Source organism: Heterodontus francisci, chromosome 29 (genome assembly GCF_036365525.1).
Source record: "Heterodontus francisci isolate sHetFra1 chromosome 29, sHetFra1.hap1, whole genome shotgun sequence".
Classification (NCBI taxonomy): Eukaryota; Metazoa; Chordata; class Chondrichthyes; order Heterodontiformes; family Heterodontidae; genus Heterodontus; species Heterodontus francisci.
Genome location: NC_090399.1, coordinates 20,124,388 through 20,145,683, shown reverse-complemented (window position 1 = coordinate 20,145,683; position 21,296 = coordinate 20,124,388). Strand labels below are relative to the sequence as shown.

At 43.2% G+C, this 21,296-nt stretch overlaps 2 protein-coding genes across 2 annotated transcripts; both read right to left on the bottom strand.

The window, feature by feature from the left end:
• Positions 1-314: 314 nt before the first annotated feature.
• On the bottom strand, positions 315-3,313 carry LOC137345962 (probable G-protein coupled receptor 139). Its single transcript, XM_068009222.1, has 2 exons — positions 3,246-3,313; positions 315-1,179 (listed from the first exon to the last, which is right to left on the bottom strand). Exons 1-2 carry the CDS (start codon positions 3,311-3,313, stop codon positions 315-317), a joined length of 933 nt encoding a protein of 310 aa, XP_067865323.1.
• A 13,447-nt stretch (positions 3,314-16,760) lies between these two features.
• On the bottom strand, positions 16,761-19,801 carry LOC137345961 (cephalotocin receptor 2-like). Its single transcript, XM_068009219.1, has 2 exons — positions 19,734-19,801; positions 16,761-17,625 (listed from the first exon to the last, which is right to left on the bottom strand). The coding sequence occupies exons 1-2, from the start codon at positions 19,799-19,801 to the stop codon at positions 16,761-16,763; spliced, it is 933 nt and encodes a 310-aa protein (XP_067865320.1).
• Positions 19,802-21,296: the final 1,495 nt, after the last annotated feature.

The window sequence follows — 21,296 nt, the reverse complement described above, 5'->3', positions numbered from 1 at the left end:
TCGGATGTCAGTGTGTTGAAAGATCTTTATTATTTGAACCTGTCAAGGTGCTCTGCTATGTCACATCATCCTCCAATTCGGCATTCAAAGTGCGTGGACATTAATAACCGGATAAACAACCGCAACCAGAGATTCTGAAGGGGATGATTCTGCCTCCTCAACTTGTTCAAATTCTTAGTGGAATTTATACATCAAATGGACTCTTCCAAACTGTGAGATGTGTTGCCCTTCGAACTTTAAAAGACATTGTGAAAGTTGCAAAGAAAATGCCAGGCAATTAATTGAAGTTTGATTTCACTTACTTTATTCAACAATTATTTAAATAATTTAACAATGAGATAATACGGATATTTCACCATATTTTTGATCTCTGCTCTGAATCTCCTCTGTGTCAGTGCATAAATACAAGTGTTTGTACAGGAGCTGGTGCACATCAACAGAAATGTGATTCTAATTGCCAAATAAAGTGAGTTTGAACCTTGGAAATCGACTGTCTGTGTGACACCGACACAGATGTGTATTACGGTAATAGGCGCCGACAACACAATAAAAGTGCCCGAGATAGCAAAGAGTAGAATGATGGATGTTCTTCTGTTCTTCATCTCGGGATCACTGCCGGTTTTTCCATTGTTGTTGCTCTTCAGGGCTTTGCGAGCTCTACTGGCTAATAAAATGTGCCTGACGGTGAGAGAGTTCAACAGCAGCAGCAAAGGAATTGGAAGTAATGCATTTGAGAGGATGGTAATCCATTGGTGAATCTTCCATGCGGGTGAAGTAAAATATCCTGTGACGGTGCGGCAGCCCCACTGTATATTGTTGAGAGTATAATCGGGTTCATAGCGGAAAGGCATGGGGATATTGTTCAAAATGTTGAGCACACACATGGTCGTTATAACCGTGGTGGCTGTCCTTTCGGTGCAATATCTTGATTTCAATTTCTGGCAACAAATTGCGACAAAACGGTCAAAGGTGAACGACAGTGTGAACCAGATAGAGAGCTGAATGCTAAACCCTTGCATGAGGGCACTAAAACGACACGCGGAAGTGTAGTTCAGCAATGAATCTGGAAAATGATACTTGATGATTTCGTTCACAATAACATTAAAGATAAGGACCATGAGGTCTCCCACTGCCATGGCCATCATATAACGAGTGATTCCTTTGGAAAGACCGCATTTCCTTTGGAAAAGAACCAAAACTGACAGCAGGTTCGCTGGGAGAATTGCAAAAACAGGAAATTTAACAAAACATTGAACAGAGATGTACACTGACAGCAAGTTGGAAATCTGGTGTTAAGCATCATAAGGCTGAGAGTTGTGGGGTGGAGGAACCGGGGGTAATTTTAACCATGTGTGACCGGGTCAAATAGCGGTATCTAATTGGCCATCCATTTTTTTCCCATGGAAGTCATTGGAAGAGAGTAACAGGCTGAATGTACAAGGGGCGGTGAATTCAATATTACCCATTGCACAATATAGCTAATAGTTAACCTGGATTGGAATAAATTGTCACGTAGCAGCTGCTGCAAACTTCCCCATCTTCTTGCCAGACATTTTTTCCCTGCGGTAACTTCATGATATTCTAATATGAAACCATTAATGGGAGCCATTTGGAAGTAACTTGCTGGGCCGGATGCTGACGGATTCTATGGGATGCTCGTTCCGCCCAATGTTGCTCACAGTGACTTCAATAGAGAAGAAAATCGGGCGACAGGTAAAATCAGAGTTGTATCCAATGCCATCATTTTTTTCCGGTTCGATTAGGTTAAAACATATAAACATTCCTTGCCTATTACTGATTAATGCTGTTTTATCTCCCTTTCAATGCAAATAGAAACATTGGGAACATTTTTAACTTTCATTGCCGTGCAAAGTAAAACAAAAGCAATTGATATCAAATGGGCCCCGTGTTTTACAGCCCTTCCGTCTTTTTTGCGCATTGATGTTAATACAAAGTGAAAATTACCCCATACGTGAATAGTTCGAGATTTAATTCAACATTTAGCAGTATGATGATTGTATCCAGCTGAACCAGTTCTGCATTTTTATTAAAATTAAATCAGTTATTTTTTAACGTCTCATAAAAAGATGATTTTAAGAATGAGGAAAGGCAATATAAAATAATGGATAAACAATTCTAAAGAAGGTTCAGGAGCAGAAGGTTCTGGCGGGGATGTGGGGGACGGGTGTATGAGCACAAATCGTTGAAGGTGATCGGGCAGGTTGAGAAATTGGTTAATAAGGAATACGGATCCTGGGCTTTATAGATCGTGGCAGAGAGTAGAAAAGCAAGGAAGTTATGTCGGGCCATTATAAAACACTGGCTCGGCCTCAGCTGGAGTATTCTATACAATTCTGGGCACCACACTTTAGGAAGGACGTGAAAGCATTGAAGAGAGTGCAGAAAATATTTACAAAATGGTCTGGGGATGAGGGACTTCATTTACTGCTCTGTTGGGACTATTCTGCTTAAAGAAGAGATAATTGAGAGGAGATTTGATAGAGGTATTCAAAATCATGAGGGGGACAGGACAGAATAGATAGAGAGAAACTGTTCCCATTGGCGGGAGGGTCGAGAATCAGAGGACACAGATTTAAGGCGTTTGGTGAAAGAATCAAAGGGGAGGAAAAGTTATCTTACGCAGTGAATGGTTCGGATCTGGAATCCACTGTGGCTTTCAAAAGGGAATTGAATATTTATCTGAAGAGAAAAATGCTGGGCTCGGGGGGAAAGACAGGGGAATGGGATGAGCTGTGCTGCACTCGCTGAGAACTGGCATGGACACGACGTGATGAATGGTTTCCTTCTGTGCAGTAACAATTCTATAATTCGACAATATCGCATCACTTCATCAATATTGCACCGAAATGGCAGCTTACAGTCTGAACTCAACTCACTGAAATGGGAGGGAAACGTAAGATTATCCGACTCAAAGCAGAGATTTCGACCGACAGAGCCACAGCTCAGTACAAATGACACAGGGTCCATTTTCACTTTGTAATGCGGAGGGATTGACTGCCTGCCCAGTGATATAGAACAGGACTGAGCCATTAACATAAACATCAAAGGGAACGAAAATCGGACGAACTCATCAATGGGCGAGCGATCGAATGCTCGACTTTACCACCTGGCTAATGCAAATTACCGTCACAAAGGCAACAACGACAATAACAAAAACACGCAGGGAAAATAATAATGCAGTTTAGCAATGGTGCACTAAATCTTTCAGGATAGTTTGGAATTACTTACCAGGAATGCCAATAACTGCGAGAATCGGATACAACATTTCTATTGGAAGTGCCTGTCGTCCCATTTTCTCCAAAAACTAGGAGCGGTTGATCCGAGGCAATGCACTGAAACAACCTCATTTATACACGAGCCAATCGTCCAGTGAGAGAGTGAGGTCACAGAACCGGTGTCATTAGCTAGATGCTTTCAAACAAACAAGTTACTACATCTCTTCATAAACCAGCAATTAACGTGAACTCCCCAATCCCCAGAGAATTAAATACAGTGTGCAATCTCAGACTGAAAAAATCCTCGCCTCTGAGACTCTTGCTCCGTTGCTGCTTTTTGATTGCAGCAGCTCAGCGTTCATGGGACATTGGGTTTCGGTTGAACCGAGAAGTGGATATAGACCGACAAGTTTCACCGTCTTAATGTTGTCGAACTCCAGCTTTTCGTCAATGCATCAGACGTTCAAACCCTGGTTCATGCCTTTGACACCAGCAGAGCTAAGTGGGGTAATTTCGACTTTGTTGGAACATAAAATCAGGAGATCTTCTTCCCGAGTGGTGCAGTCCGTACCACAGGTTTTACACAATGGTCTAACGTCAAAGCTACGCCGATTATTGCTGTCCAGGTTCCGATTAGCCACCCTCCCTGAACTTCAGCCTATTCTCTCTTTCTATCCCTGTGACCTGCTCCATGCCTAACATCCCAACTGTCCTCCCTCTTCAATTACGACCTCTTCAGCAAAGACTCCCCATTCGATCCCCTCTTGCTGTCAAACCTGGAGCCACAGACACCCGCTCTGTGGAATTGCTGCTCTAAACCGCTCCACCTTACTATCCCTCAACTGCTTCAATCAGTCCCTAACACCCACCTTTTTGACCAATCCTATTCTCAGAATTACTCTTGGTTCAATATCTATTATTATTTGATTCGGCCTCTCTGAAGTGCTTTGTGATGGTTTTCTGCATTAAACATGCCATACAAGTACACGGGAGTGGATATTGACAAAGCAGGTGGCATTGCATTGGTGGCTCGTTACACGCCCCTGCCGATATTCAATCTACTTGACTTCAATAGCACTGAATATCGGCATCTGGAAGAAAAGGCAGCAAAAGTGGTTCTGCCTGGTTTGTGCCCCGCAGGTCGTTGTTGATGTCTGTATTGTAAGAAGCAGTTTAACTGTAGCGCAGGCTGTCTTTGATGCATTACGAAAAAGCAATAATATAAATCAGCAGGAATACTAGGTGGATCTGCTATTTCCCTAAAGCAGTCTATATATCGACAGGATAATAGTTTGCCTTTGGCATGAAAGCAATGTGGGTGGCATGGAATCGACTGCCCTTTATGCGCCCCTTCCAATACTCAGTTCCGTTGACTTCAATTGTCTCACTCCATTCTCGACATTAAGGTGTTAAAACCGTTCTGAATGATCCATACACACGCCCACCCCACCCCTCACAAACACACACACCCCCCACCCCCCCCCCCACCCCCTCACCCCCTCTCCAACATCTGGAGCTGGATTTTTCCATGCTCTCTGTCATTGTGTGTCGAATCGCAGGCAGGCTGCCCAAAGCACTGGAAAAGCCCTGGTAAATAGGAAGCAGTTTTTGAATGTTGACTGTGTCCTCGAAATCTTCAGCTGTGCTCTTTAAGATGTTAGCTCTTCCTGCAGAAAGCCCCTTACTAACCATCCTATCCCGCTACCCATTTTCCATTCTCTGCTGCTCCTTGAGTCGAACAGTCCATAACCATCTTGCATACCAACTAAAGTACTGGCAATGCAAGTCTCTGAGCTGATGCTTGCGGAAGTAACCGTGGGTGCTTCCGCATGATCACAAGTGCAACCCATTTCCCGTCACCTCAGGTTCTGGGCACATTCCATTGCCCTGAAATAGAACAGAAGGTCAAGAATTAGTATTTAGGGTTGAGGTCAAGCAAAGACTGATGAGCGTCAGCTGAAAGCAGCTGAATTTTCCTATGCATTGTGTGTCAGTGTGAGATTTCGTTCAGAACGGGCACACTGTAAATTAGAGAAGAAACCTGCAGGATGTGTCCTCCAGCCTCAACACTCATCTTTATTTGCAAGACCTCTTCCTCGATTAGTGAGTGATAGGGCCTTAATGGGCGCTCTCACTCCTCGTGAAGGAGGTGATTCGGCCCATCATGCCCGTGCCTACTCTCTGCAAGAGCAATTTATCTAGTCCCACATCCGGTCCTTTCCCCCTCTACTCCCATTTCATTTCCCTTCAAGTATTTATCCTATTTCCTTTTGAAAGACACGATTGAATTTGATCGGTGGTGTAGGTCAATAAAGATTGCACAAGACTTTGAGAGCCTGAGGGAAGTAATTCTGATGGAAGATTTGAAACACAGTATTCGTTCAGGAATAAGTTTCCAAATGAAACAACATGGGGGAGTTCGCGGCAGAGTGTTAATGTTATTAAACTAGTATTCCAGAGCACAAACTAAAAATCTGGTGAGATGGGATCGAATCCCACCATAGGAGAAGGTGAAGTTTGAATTTTCTTCACAATTCTGGAATTAAAAAGCTAGTCTAATTGTGACCATGAAACCATTGTCGATTGTTATAAAAACCCATCTGTTTAACTAATGTCCTTTTCGGAAGGAAATCTGCCATCCTTACGTGGTCTGACCTCCATCTGACTCCAGACACAAAAAAGCATTTTGAAATGGCCTCGCAAGCCACTCAGTTCAAAGGCATTTCGGGATGGGCAATAAATGTTGGCCTAGCCAGCAACGCCCACATCCCACAAACAAATTTTAAAAAATGAAGTTTGTAAAATAAAGGAAGCCGCAGTAGTAGCACATGATTATGAATTGATTCACAAAGCAGTTGTCACAGGCCTCAATTTGGAAACTTTCAGAGAAATTGGAAAGAAAAGACTTTTGATAATGAAAGGAAATCTGCTTTTATTGAGATAGGTGGCAAAGGTAAAGATATAGGCTGTGGATCCCAACCATTTGACATGTGTGGCATGTCTTACAATAGTGAACCACATCCTGATGCAGCTTTGCTAGTAACAATATGTCATTACCCTAACCTGAGTTTTTGAAAAACACAAATGACCTGTGACTGGGATTTCATTGGCAATTCTCTAAATTGCACTATGATAGCAAGGAGGGACAACCATTTGATGGATTACAGCCCAATCCTCATCAGCGGAGAGGTCTCCACTTCCTCATCTTTCTTGACGTAATAACACTAATAAAACTTTTCAGTCTGTGGCTCAAAACAGGTCGCCTGAGACAAGCTCCTAAAATCAGGATCTGCCTGTTGTGTCCCAAAATCACGGGAGATCTGCTAAACAATTCCCCATTGTTAACCTTGGAGCCTTTAACACCAATGTCCTCATCCAAATCCCTGAAAAATATTTCAGCCAACCAAACATCGGAATTGTCCTCGAAAACATCTGAATCCATCTCATCTTGTTTAACCTTATGAGCCTGGGACCTTGTCACAACACATTCTGGAAATATTCCAGGAAATGCATGCTGCAAAACCGATTTCCAGAAGAAATTCCATCTTACCACGGGTCACATTTCATATCAGGTACTGGTCTTCAGTACTATTGCCGGAACATTGTCACGGCCCATTGCCTTTGCAGCATCCAGTGTCTTCAGTTGTTTCTTGGTAGCACATTGATATTCTTGACGTACACCAGCCTGTGTGTTACTCTGTGTGTGTACACACTCCAGCCAGTGTGTTATTCTGTGTGTGTGACACACTTCAGCCAGTGTGTTATTCTGTGTGTGCGTGTGACACACTCCAACCAGTGTGTTACTCTGTGCCTGTGACACACTCCAGCCAGCGTGTTACTCTGTGTTTGGAAACTGTCAAACTCTCAGTAACACCAAACCTTCCCATCAGCAATGGCTCAGCATCTCCATCTGCAGGTGTCCCTGTCTCACTGCGGTTACTATTCCCCCCCCACCCACACCCACCCCACCCCTCCACGCACCCCCGCACCATCACAAATCTGCTTGTCTGGGGGCGCGGCAAGTTCTGGAGCACAGGTCCTCAGTGCTCTTGCCGTAATGTTGCCAGGGTCCATAGCCTTTGTTTGCGACAGGTGTAAAGATGGGTGAGGGTGGGTAAGATTTAAGGGGAAAAGCCCAGAAGTCTCTGAAAAAGACTGGCCTCGTTGATGAACCTCCCTGATTGCACTGAAGGATTATTTATAACAATGCCATGCATAATGCTTCCCTGAATGACAGCAGGCTCCACCATGAAAAGTATTCCACACCACATGATCGCATGTATCTCCCATGCCCGCTGCTGAAACTTTGATTTCCACTTGTAATCGGGTGGCAACAGGCAAAAAACGAGGGAGCGGAAGTGCCGCCCAAATCCAATTCTACCGTCAGAAAATCCACAAGATGGATACATTCCCTGTGTGTGTGACCCACTCTAGCATGTGTGTTTCTGTGTGTGTGTGTGTGTGTGTGTGTGTGTGTGTGCGGGAGACTGACTCCAGCCTGTGTGTTTCTCTGTGTGTGTGTGTGAGTGAGACTGACTCCAGCCTGTGTGTTACTTTGCATTTGTGACTCATTCCAGCCTGTGTGTTCCTCTGTGTATGTGACATACCCCAGCCTGTGTGTTACTCTGTGTATGTGACATACTCCAGCCTGTGTGTTACTCTGTGTATGTGACAAACTCCAGCCTGTGTGTTACTCTGTGTATGTGACAAACCCCAGCCTGTGTGTTACTCTGTGAGTGAGAGAGAGACTGACTCCAGCCTGTGGTGTTACTTTGCATTTGTGACTCATTCCAGCCTGTGTGTTACTCTGTGTGTATGTGACACACTTCAGCCTGTGTGCTTTGTCATCTAAATGTATCAAAGGGTTAATCTTGAGAGAACGTAAAGATTGCGGCCCATCATGATGATGTAAGGGATTATGTGGGAGAGGTTTGGGAACAGTTACAGCGTGGTTATTGAAGGAGACACACAGGCTGGTGTGAAGTGTATATCCTTACAATGCAATAAAGATTAATGTTTAAACACTACAGTCTAAGAACCTCTCTGACGGTGGCAGCATGAAGAACCAAACATATAATATGGTGAACAGTGGAGGGATTCTACACTCAGAAGAAAAAGTTTGAAGTAACTAGCATCCTTCAGCCAGAAGAGAGAATTTAAAATAAGTATCTGAAAAGATAAAAAGAAACAACAGATCTTTGAAGGCTGAGAGAAGCTCCATAGAATGGAAGCATGGCTGCAAACAAGCAATCGGCTGAATTATTGTGCTGACGCCTAAGAAATCCTGGTTTAAAAAAAAGCCTTTGAAGAGTTTTAAAAAATTATTTTTTCCAAAGTCTCAGTGTGAGATTGAAAGAAAAAAGCAATGGGGTCAACCCATCCCTCACTCAGGCTGAATGCAAGGGTGGAGAGTGGAGAGAACCCTGAAAAGTGCACGAACTGAAAAAAATGTACGGGAAAAGTCCCATACTGAAGAGAAAAAAAGGGCAGGGAAACCCCGAATACAGCAGAATCTCCATTAATGCAGCCAAGCCTGAAAAAATAATTAAAGCTGTCAAGCTTGAAGTATCTCGTGGTCTTAAAAAGAAAAGGGGAAAACCCTGAAACTGTCCACGGAACAGCTCTGTTAATTCCAATAGACAGCAGTGTCAGCTGTCAGTGGCACAGTGGCGCCGTGGTTAGCACTGCAGCCTCACAGCTCCAGCGACCCGGGTTCGATTCTGAGTACTGCCTGTGCAGAGTTTACAAGTTCTCCCTGTGTCTGCGTGGGTTTCCGCCGGGTGTTCCGATTTCCTCCCACCTCCAAAAGACTTGCAGGTTGATAGGTAAATTGGCCATTGTAAATTGCCCCGAGTGTAGGTAGGTGGTAGGAGAATGGTGGGGATGTGGTAGAAAACCTGGGGGCAGTGTAGAGTTAGTATCAATGGGTGGTTGTTGATTGGAACAGACTCGGTGGGCCAAAGGGCCTGTTTCAGTGCTGTATCTCAGAATAAATAAAGATATAAGTGAGCTGCTGAAGCAAAGGGTAAACCCCTAGAAAGCCTATTTAAAACATCAGGAACTCTCTCAAGCACCTGATACACTCCATCAAAGCAAGCTAGTGTGAGAAAAAGAGTTTATTAAAGGCAAACACGCTAAAAAGTCTGTAAATTTTTAAAAATGGATCAAAAATTGGGACTTCCAGAGAGTTTCAAAAGTCACAAGGGATCCAATCAGACTCAAAACTGGGTACTATAGAGGAAAATATTTCTCAGATATAGAATTGTATTGAAATTGGACAGCAGGTCTGAAGCAGAGCAAATTAATAAATAATTGTATTTAATTGGTGCTGTAGCTGATGATATAATAGCAGCGTATTGATAAAATCAACAAAATTTGAACACGTTGTGAAAGCTTTTGTTCCCGACTTCAATTAGTGCAGCAATAACAGACCAATCATACGAGGTGAGGAAAGACCCCGGTACAGGAATCCTCCTGTAACAGTTCCGTTCCTTCACCAGACGGCTGAACAAGAGGCACCAGGAAAACAGGTACACTAGGGGGCAGAGCAAAAGATGTCCTTAAACATTGTGTTGCAAAAACGTCCCACAGGCATGGACAGTGTCCCGCCAATAGAGCAGAATGCCTTTATTACAGAAAAATAGGGCATCTCAGTAAGATTATGCTGAAATAAAATCGTGACCACATCAACCTCTAAAGGAAAAGTAGTTAAGAATAGAGAGATAAATGAAGTTAAAGAACCTCCTGCAGCAGACCAATCGAAATATTTTCTGGGTGAGATCAATGATCTGAAACGAGCATTTTGGTCAGCAGACACATTTCAAACTTGACACCGGAGCAAGCAATAGAAACTCAGTTGCATGGCCCAGGAGGTCTTGTACTTGAAGTAAAGGGGAAGTTACAAGCAACGCTTCAATATAATGGAAAGTAAATATTAGAAACACTGTATGTCCTAAGAAATCAGGAGTTCGCAGACTTAAGTAGAAGAACTTTTATTGATCTTCATATTATTGAGAAAGTTGAAGTAGATAAACGAGAATAATCCAGGAGCGAGGACAGAGGGAGAGCCCCATACCCTGACCTGAGTTTTGCAGAGAGTCTAGATTTCGTTACAGAGCCCACACAATGCAATATTTCACAGCCCGCCGTGCTGCTCAAAGATTAGCAGAGAGATAAACAGAAATGCAGTAAGTTTCACAGGAGTGCTACACGGACAGAGAACTGGGGAAGAAGCTGGGGAAGACAAGATCAAAGAGAACCTGTAATTTCGACCCAATTCTCAACTAGACCGTGGATTTGTTCTTCTTTGAAGGAAGAGCCTAGCTAATTATAGTTGATTACTTCTCAGGATGGATCGAAGTTAAGATGGACAACACAACAACAACTGAAGCAGTCATCAGAGTTTTACAAGAAGTTTCACAACACCTGGTATACCTGATCACATATTATCTGATAATGGACTGCAATTTGCAAACGATTACTTCACGCACTTTGCAGAATAATGTGGATTTGTTCACCTAACAAGCTCTCCTAAGTATCCAGAATCAAATGGAGAAGCAGAGCGAGCAGTCAGAACCATTAAAATTATGTTGATGGTAAAAAAAGAGATTTCCAATTAGCACGACTGACATACAGAACTATTCCATTATTGTGCAGATTAGCGCCATCACAACTCTTAATGAAAACTTCAAAAGCAATTTTCAATTCTATGCAAGAAGTTACTTCCAGGATTGCAAGGCAAGGATTATCAGAAAATACTGGACATAGAAAAGTCATATTGAAACAAGCAGACCCATTATCATAACAGAAGGTTCCGTACCTGAAACCTACCAAAGTTGTCAGAAGGGCAAAAAGTATGGGTACGAGACCAAAAGAGAGACAGGGTAATTCTCCAGAAAGATGAGAATCAACAGCGATCTTCTCTACTATGGACTCAAGAAGATCCTATATGGAGAAATAGAAGGAATCTTATTCCTTTACATCAAAGACGTTAGTTACACAGTTAGACGACTCAGATGATGAACCGAAAAATCAAAAAGTGCCAAATGCTACAAAACTCAACGAAGACCGTCCAAGTCAAGAAACAAGGGATCAGAGAAAGATTATCAATCTTTCACATCTGACGACCAACAAGATTAGGGAGAGTTGTGAAGCCTCCTGATAGGTTGAATCTATGAAGTCAGAGACTTGGGAGGAGATAGGATAGCGTGTAAATGAAAAAATGAATGTGTCTAAATATATCTTAGGCTAAAAACGTGGGGAAAATGTAGTATAAGGGTATCAAAGGGTTAATCCTGAGAGAACGTAAAGATTACTGCCCACCAGGATGAGTTAAGAAATCATGTGGGAGAGACTCAAGAACAGTTACAGCAAGGCTTTTGAAGGAGACACACAGGCTAGTGTGGAGTGTATATAGTTATTATGCAATAAAGATTAATGTTTAAAGACTGACCCCAGCCTATGTGTTACTCTGTTTGTGTGCCTGACCCTTCCTGTATGTTGCTAAGTGTGTTTGAAAATTCCAACCTGCGTGTCATGTTGTGTGACACACTCCAGCCTTTGTGTTACTCTGTGTGTGTTTGACACACTCCAGCCTTTGTGTTAATCTGTGTGTGTGAGAGACTCACTCCGCCCCGTGTGTTACTCTTTGTGACACACTCCAACCTGTGTGTGTTACTCTATGTGTGAGTGTGTGTGAGTGTGCATGTGTGATGCCTGTAATTGAACCAAGTATTTGGATGACTTCTGTGAATTGATTCCTAACAGTTTTGATTGTCTATACTTATTCTGATTATTTCTATTTGGAAGTGTGCTAATACACTTTCACTTGTTTTGATTCAAATTTGCTTTCCTGCTTCATATACCTCTCAGTGTCTGTGCTACCTGAGTTTTTCCCTTCTGATGCACCTGACCTTTGAATTGTTCGTTTGTGTGCACAGTCATCTTCCTGAGCATTTCAGACCAGGCTGGTCTTCAGTAAAGCAAGACCTGAAAGATTTCCATTTATAAATCAGCTTTCACCACCCCAGGACATCCAAAAGTGCATCACAGCCAATTCGACTCCTTTTTGAAATGCAGTCACTCTTGAAATGTAGACAATGCAGCATCCAGTTTACACACAGCAGCAAACTCCCACAAACAGCAATGAGATAAATGACTAGATCATCTGTTTTAGTGAAGTTGGGGAGAACACCCCCAGTCTTCTTCAACAACAACAAAAACAACTTGCATTTATATTGCACCTTTAATGTAATATAACATCACAAGGCACTTCACAAGAGCATTATAAGCAAACTTTGACCAAGTGACATAAGATGATATTATAGCTGATGACCTAAAGCTTGGTCAGAGTGGTAGGTTTTTAATGAATTTCTTTAAGGAGGAGAGAGAAGTGGAGAGGTTGAGTGAGGGAATTCCAGAGCTTGGGGCTAGGCACCTGAAGTCACAGCCACCAATGTTGGAGCTCACGAGGCCAGAATCAGAGAAGCGTAGATGAAAGGCCTGCTCGGGTCTGAAAAAAAAAACAACAGAACCACATCATACCCGAGCCCAACCTGGTCTGAGTCCTTCCATTTTTTCCCATGCCCAACCCGACCCGAGTCCGACCCAACCCGACCAACGGAATGTTCACTTTACCTACCTTCCAACTCCGAATCTGTTTTTCACTTTTTCAGTTGAAATACTTGCTGCAAGTTTATCCAGTGAGCAGCTGAGATGCAGAGACCAGGAAGGTCCTGAGAGATTAATTATTATAAAATATACAGTATTTATATAAAAAAATATAAAATGATCACTGTCAGGACTCCATTCTACCACACATACAGTACAGTACTGTAATAATAATTAATCACTCAGGACCTTCCTGGTCTCGGCATCTCAGCTGCTCACTGGATAAACTTACAGAAAGTATTTCGACCTGTAAAGCAGGAGTCTAGTTAATGTATAATGATATTTTCTGAGCCTTCGGGCAATTGAGGTCTTTATTTTAAGCAATGCGGATACTGGTACAGCGTGGCACAACCTGAATGGGCACAACTCCATGGGTTTCTGTTTACCTTGTGACCAAACAATCACTGACTTCATGGCTCCAATCTTAATCCTTTTAAACAACCTTTCAAGTCCAATTAATACTGTGTGTGTCTGACTCAGACCCGACATAATCCCGAGAAACGGGCCCAGAAGAGTGACCAGACACATGTCAGGTCCCATCGGGTTCAGGTCGGGCAGTGTAGATATCCCAGAGGGTTGTGGGGCTGTAGGAGATTACAGAGATAGGGAGGGGTGAGACCATGGTGGCATTTGAAAACAAGGATGGGAATTTTAAAATCAATTTATTACTAAATTGATAGCCAAAATGAGTAAGCAAACACAGGGGTGTTGGTGAACAGGACTTGGTGTGAGTTCAGACGTGGGGAGCAAGGTTTCGGATGCCCTCAAATTTATGAGGGAAGAATGTGGAAGACTGGTCGTAAGAACATTGGAATAGTCAAGTCTAGAGGTAACAAAGTCCTGGATGAGGGTTTCAGCAGCCGAAGAGCCGAGGAAGGGGTGAAGTCCTTAAAATAGTGACACAGCGTCTTTTCCGTCCACCTGAGAGGGCAGGCAGGGCCTTGGTTTAATGTCTCATCCACAAGATAGCACCTACGACAGTGCAGCACTCCCTCACTGGAGCGGCAGCCTAGATTGTGCATTTAAGTCTCTGGTGACGTTCTGACGAGGAGGCAAGAATGCTACCACGCTGAAAAAGGACAGAATGGTTTCTGCTAGGATTGGAACTGAGCGAGGGATGAGGGGAGTTGTGCGGTGGTGGCGGTGCAATTTTAAATTTGGATAATGCTGCAAAATGGGTGATCATGTCATATCTGAGTTATGTGAAGAAAAGAAAATTCAGTAAAAGCCACTGCTCGAGAGCAGGAACGAGGGCGAAACGAGAACATTTGGTCAAGCCAAAAGCAAGTAGAAACCCAAGGTCATGAGATGTGCTGCAAAATGAAGGAGGCCATTTATATTGGGTCAACGGCCTGAAACATATCTGCAGTCTCTCAATCACAAGGTCCAACTCTCTGTCAAATACAAGAACAATATGACACAGCTGCGAAATATTCTGCCAGAAGAAATATTTTTGAGGGATGGAATTTCCAATGGGTGGGAGAGGATGTGGTTGTGGGTGGGTTCTCCCCATCTCCTGCCATAACGTGGAGAGGGATAGGCAAATTATTTCTGCAGGAATCCCGCTGGTTATCCCATCCATATTGAGAATGAAGATTGGAACATCGTCTGTGGGATTTCCAAACGACAGAAAGTTAAAAAAAAAAACTGGAAACGCAGGTTCTGCAAGGGGAAAAGAAAAGACTTGTCGAGAGCGCTGGAAGGTTTCCCACCTGTCGTTTTTCAGTTAGTGACAGGGCCTCAGTGTGACAGTGGACTTGTTGCCAAGTCAACCGTGCCTCCTTTTGGTGAAAAGGATTTTCCTTCTGGGGGTCGGGAACCCGACGTCGGGAGAACGTTGGGGTGCCAACCCTGCACCGTGTTAAGGTAGCCACCAGATCCGTTTTATTCATTGCCTTTGTAAAAGATTCACTATTAGTGAGAGAATAGAATGTCTTACATGATCAGCCTGATTGAGCTTGTAAGCATTGCCAAGAATTTTCACAGTTTTGCGTGGAGACACGCTGAGGTCAGCTGGAGCACAGCTTAAATGGAGACTGAAGAAACTTCCTCTACTTTGCTGCAACCCATTTCTTCAGTTGAAATCTCAGAAGAGCAATACGTACTGCATCAATTTGATATTGTTTTACCCGCTAACTATCAGTACCACAGCGTCTCAGAGTGGCACACATCCGCTCGCACCTCTCCCTTCACCCCGATCCCGTTCCAAATCCTCAACATCAAGTAAAGGCCACATGTCAGGTGTGTGAGGGAATATAGACCAATCGACAGGATGGGTGCAGGAACTATACAACTCAAGAAGCTCGATCTCATACGGGACAGAGCAGTTCCCTTCATCAGTGCCCATGTCCCTGAGCTCAGTGTCCTTCCCTCTGCAGCTGACACACAATGGTTCCTGAAAATACAGTTTATCGGATGCACTGCAGCAAACCATCAAGTTTAATTAGACAGCACCTTCCTCACCTGTAACCTCTCCCACCGAGAAACACAGGGACAAAATGTCATTGGAACATCATCATTTGTAAGTCACATACCATTCTAGCTTAGACATATGTCACAATTTGTTCATGGTCGCTGTATCTGTATCCTGGGATTCCCTTCCTGGCATCATCGCTGCTGCACCATCAGAAGGAGAGCAGCAGGCAAAATTGAAGGCTGGCCATCACATCCTCAGGGCTGCAAGGAATTGGCCAAACATGAAGTCTTGCCAGCAGAAGAAAACAAATCAATTACCGCACGAAAAAATGAATTTCATAGAAATTGCAACACGAAAGCAGGTCGTTGGGGCAGATCAACCCACGTCTGTATTTGTCATCTACATAAGCAATAGTTTTAATCATATCTGGTCGCACTGCTCCAATATTACTTTATTTATTGGTCTTTAAACATCATATCAAACCCGTTAACGTTGTCACAGTCTCTGCTTCAATCAATAACACCAAAAATCCAAGTCAAAGCTTCACAATTCTAGGTGTCACAAAGTTTCTTCTGTTCTCTGTCCTAAATCTCTTTCATTTACTCTCAAGATCTATGTTCACTGCTGATAGACCCATCAATCGTTGCATCTATCTATTCTGCTCCAGGCTTTCATTACTGCAACCATCTCTATTAATTCAGCCTGAAATCTCTTCTCTTCTGATTGAGAACGAACTCATTTTTCATATTTGGATTTATTCATGTCCGACATCTTGCTAGTGAGTTTACTACGCTGTGTCCTCACTATTACATCCAAATTGGCCAACAGTGTTGAGTCCAAAACAGCACAAAGTACTGCGGGTTTGGTCTCACAAAAGTCTGGGAGAGATTCTCCACTAAATCTCTATATTTATATTCCATAACACCTGCCATCAAACACAATATCCCATTGTATTTCATGGTGATCTGACTCTTGAGGTGCTGTTTTAGATAGAATCCTGATTGATAAGGGAGTCAGCGTTACATCAGGTAGACAGGAAATTTGAGGCCATAACCAGATCTGCCATGATCTTATCAAATGGCGGAGCAGGCTTGAAGGAATGACAGGCCTACTCCTGCTCCAAATTCGGATGTCAGTGTGTTGAAAGATCTTTATTATTTGAACCTGTCAAGGCGCTCTGCTATGTCACATCATCCTCCAATTCGGCTTACAAAGTGCGTGGACATTAATAACCGGATAAACAACCGTAACCAGAGATTCTGAAGGGGATGATTCTGCCTCCTCAACTTGTTCAAATACTTGTTGGAATTTATAAATCAAATGGACTCTTCCAAACTGTGGGATGTGTTGCCCTTAGAACTTTAAAAGACATTGTGAAAGTTGCAAAGAAAATGCCAGGCAATTAATTGAAGTTTGATTTCACTTACTTTATTCAACAATTATTTAAATAATTTAACAATGAGATAATACGGATATTTCACCATATTTTTGATCTCCGCTCTGAATCTCCTCTGTGTCAGTGCATAAATACAAGTGTTTGTACAGGAGCTGGTGCACATCAACAGAAATGTGATTCTAATTGCCAAATAAAGTGAGTTTGAACCATGGAAATAGACTGTCTGTGTGACACCGACACAGATGTGTATTACGGTAATAGGGGCCGACAACACAATAAAAGTGCCCGAGATAGCAAAGAGTAGAATGATGGATGTTCTTCTGTACTTCATCTCGGGATCACTGCCGGTTTTTCCATTGATGTTGCTCTTCAGGGCTTTGCGAGCTCTACTGGCTAATAAAATGTGCCTGACGGTGAGAGAGTTCAACAGCAGCAGAAAAGGAATTGGAAGTAATGCACTTGAGAGATTGGTAATCCATTGGTGAACCTTCCATGCGGGTGAAGTAAAATATCCTGTGATGGTGCGGCAGCCCCACTGTATATTGTTGAGAGTATGATCGGGTTCATAGCGGAAAGGCATGGGAATATTGATCAAAATATTGAGCACACACATGGCCGTTACAACCTTGGTGGCTGTCCTTTCGGTGCAATATCTTGATTTCAATTTCTGGCAACAAATTGCGACAAAACGGTCAAAGGTGAACGACATTGTGAACCAGATAGAGAGCTGAATGCTAAACCCTTGCATGAAGACAGTAAAACGACACGCGGAAGTGGAGTTCAGCACTGAATCTGGAAAATGATACTTGATGATTTCGTTCACAATAACATTAAAGATGAGGACCATGAGGTCTCCCACGGCCATGGCCATCATATAACGAGTGATTCCTTTGGAAAGACCGCATTTCCTCTGGAAAAGAACCAGAAATGACAGCAGGTTTGCTGGGAGAAATGCAAAAACAGGAAATTTAACAAAACATTGAACAGAGATGTACACTGACTGCAAGTTGGAAATCTGGTGTTAAGCATCATAAGGCTGGGAATTGTGGCCTGGAGGAACCGGGGGTAATTTTAGCCGTGTGTGACCGGGTCAAATAGCGGTATCTAATTGGCCATCCAGTTTTTTTCCATGGAAGTCATTGGAAGAGAGTAACAGGCTGAATGTACAAGGGGCGGAGAATTCAATATTACCCATTGCACAATATAGCTAATAGTTAACCTGGATTGGAATAAATTGTCACATTGCAGCTGCTGCAAACTTCCCCATCTTCTTGCCAGACATTTTTTCCCTGCGGTAACTTCATGATATTCTAATATGAAACCATTAATGGGAGCCATTTGGAAGTAACTTGCTGGGTCGGATGCTGACGGATTCTATGGGATGCTCGTTCCGCCCAATGTTGTTCACAGTGACTTCAATAGAGAAGAAAATCGGGCGACAGGTAAAATCAGAGTTGCATCCAATGCCATCAGTTTTTTACGGTTCGATTAGGTTAAAACGTATAAACATTCCTTGCCTATTACTGATTAATGCTGCTTTATCTCCCTTTCAATGCAAATAGAAACATTGGGAACATTTTTAACTTTCATTGCCATGCAAAAAAAAACAAAAGCAATTGATATCAAATGGGCCCCGTATTTTACAGCCCTTCCGTCTTTCTTGCGCATTGATGTTAATACAAAGTGAAAATTACCCCATACGTGAATAGTTCGAGATTTAATTCAACATTTAGCAGTATGACGATTTTATCCAGCTGAACCAGTACTGCATTTTTATTAAAATTAAATCAGTTATTTTTTAACGTCTCATAAAAAGATGATTTCAAGAAGGAGGAAAGGAAATATAAAATAATGGATAAACAATTCTGAAGAAGGTTCAGGAGCAGAGGGTTCTGGCGGGGATGTGGGGGACGGATGTATGAGCACAAATCGTTGAAGGTGATCGGGCAGGTTGAGAAATTGGTTAATTTGGAATACGGATCCTGGCTTTATCGATCGTGGCAGAGAGTAGAAAAGCAAGGAAGTTATATCGGGCCATTATAAAACACTGACTCGGCCTCAGCTGGAGTATTCTATACAATTCTGGGCACCACACTTTAGGAAGGACGTGAAAGCATTGAAGAGAGTGCAGAAAATATTTACAAAATGGTCTGGGGATGAGGGACTTCATTTACTGCTCTGTTGGGACTATTCTGCTCAAAGAAGAGATAATTGAGAGGAGATTTGAGAGGTGCAATATTGAGAGGTATTCAAAATCATGAGGGGACTGGATAGAATAGATAGAGAGAAACTGTTCCCATTGGCGGGAGGGTCGAATTTCAGAGAACACCGATTTAAGGCGTTTGGTGAAAGAATCAAAGGGGAGGAAAAGTTATCTTCCGCAGTGAATGGTTCGGATCTGGAATCCACTGCCTGAGAGTGTGGTGAAGGCAGATTGAATTGTGGCTTTCAAAAGGGAATTGAATATTTATCTGAAGAGAAAAATGCTGGGCTCGGGGGGAAAGACAGGGGAAAGGGATGAGCTGTGCTGCACTCGCTGAGAACTGGCATGGACACGACGTGATGAATGGTTTCCTTCTGTGCAGTAACAATTCTATAATTCGACAATATCGTATCACTTCATCAATATTGCATCGAAATGTCGGCTTACAGTATGAACTCAACTCACTGAAATGGGAGGGAAACGCAAGATTATCCGACTCTAAACAGAGATTTCGACCGACAGAGCCACAGCTCAGTACAAATGACACAGGGTCCATTTTCACTTTGTAATGCGGAGGGATTGACTGCCCGCCCAGTGATATAGAACAGGACTGAGCCATTAACATAAACATCAAAGGGAACGAAAATCGGACGAGCTCATCAATGGGCGAGCATTCTATTGATCGTCCTTACCACCTGGCCAATGCAAATTACCGCCACAAAGGCAACAACGACAATAACAAAAACACGCAGGGAAAATAATAATGCAGTTTAGCAATGGTGCACTAAATTTTTCAGGATAGTTTCGAATTACTTACCAGGAATGCCAATAACTGCGAGAATCGGATACAACATTTCTATCGGAAGTGCCTGTCGTCCCATTTTCTCCGAAAACCAGGAGCGGTTGATACGAGGCAATGCACTGAAACAACCTCATTTATACACGAGCCAATCGTCCAGTGAGAGAGTGAGGTCACAGAACCGGTGTCATTAGCTAGATGCTTTCAAACAAACAAGTTACTACATCTCTTCATAAACCAGCAATTAACGTGAACTCCCCGATCCCCAGAGAATTAAAAACAGTGTGCAATCTCAGACTGAAAAAATCCTCGCCTCTGAGACTCTTGCTCCGTTGCTGCATTTTGATCCCAGCAGCTCAGCATTAATGGGACATTGGGTTTAGGTTGAACCGAGAAGTGGATATAGACCGACAAGTTTCACCGTCTTAATGTTGTCGAACTCCAGCTTTTCGTCAATGCATCAGACGTTCAAACCCTGGTTCATGCCTTTGACACCAGCAGAGCTAAGTGGGGTAATTTCGACTTTGTTGGAAAAAAACATCAGGAGAGCTTCTTCCCGAGTGGTGCACTCCATACCACAGGTTTTACACAATGGTCGAACGTCAAAGCTACGCCGATTATTCCTGTCCAGGTTCGAATTAGCCACCCTCCCTGAACTTCCGCCTATTCTCTCTTTCTATCCCTGTGACCTGCTCCATGCCTAACTTCCCAACTTTCCTCCCTCTTCAATTACGACCTCTACAGCAAAGACTCCCCATTCGATCCCCTCTTGCTCTCAAACCTGGAGCCACAGACTCCCGCTCTGTGGAATTGCTGCTCTAAACCGCTCCACCTTACTCTCCCTCAACTGCTTTAAGACAGTCCCTAACACCCACCTTTTTGACCAATCCTATTCTCAGAATTACTCTTGGTTCAATATCTATTATTATTTGATTCGGCCTCTCTGAAGTGCTTTGTGATGGTTTTCTGCATTAAACATGCCATACAAGTACACGGGAGTGGATATTGACAAAGCAGGTGACATTGCATTGGTGGCTCGTTACACGCCCCTGCTGATATTCAATCTACTTGACTTCAATAGCACTGAATATCGGCATCTGGAAGAAAAGGCAGCAAAAGTGGTTCTGCCTGGTTTCTGCCTCGCAGGTCGTTGTTGATGTCTGTACTGTCTGAAGCAGTTTATTTGTGGCGCAGGCTGTCTTTGATGCATTACTAAAAAGGAATAATATAAATCAGCAGGAATACAAGGTGGATCTGCTATTTCCCTAAAGCAGTCTAAAAATCTACAGGATAATAGTTTGCATTCGGCATGAAAGCAATGTGGGTGGCATGGAATCGACTGCCCTTTATGCGCCCCTTCCAATACTCAGTTCCGTTGACTTCAATTGTCTCACTCCATTCTCGACATTAAGGTGTTAAAACCGTTCTGAATGATCCATACACACGCCCACCCCACCCCTCACAAACACACACACCCCCAACACCCCCACCCCCTCACCGCCTCTCCAACAGCTGGAGCTGGATTTTTCCATGCTCTCTGTCATTGTGTGTCGAATCGCAGGCAGGCTGCCCAATGC

Excerpts from the sequence above, each read along its gene's own strand:
- LOC137345962 (XM_068009222.1), bottom strand. The coding sequence starts at position 3,313 with ATGGGACGACAGGCACTTCCAATAGAAATGTTGTATCCGATTCTCGCA. Across the intron at positions 1,180-3,245 it reads GTTATTGGCATTCCTGGTAA|GAAATGCGGTCTTTCCAAAG; the intron begins GTAATTCCAAAC and ends TCTTTTCCAAAG.
- LOC137345961 (XM_068009219.1), bottom strand. The coding sequence starts at position 19,801 with ATGGGACGACAGGCACTTCCGATAGAAATGTTGTATCCGATTCTCGCA. Across the intron at positions 17,626-19,733 it reads GTTATTGGCATTCCTGGTAA|GAAATGCGGTCTTTCCAAAG; the intron begins GTAATTCGAAAC and ends TCTTTTCCAGAG.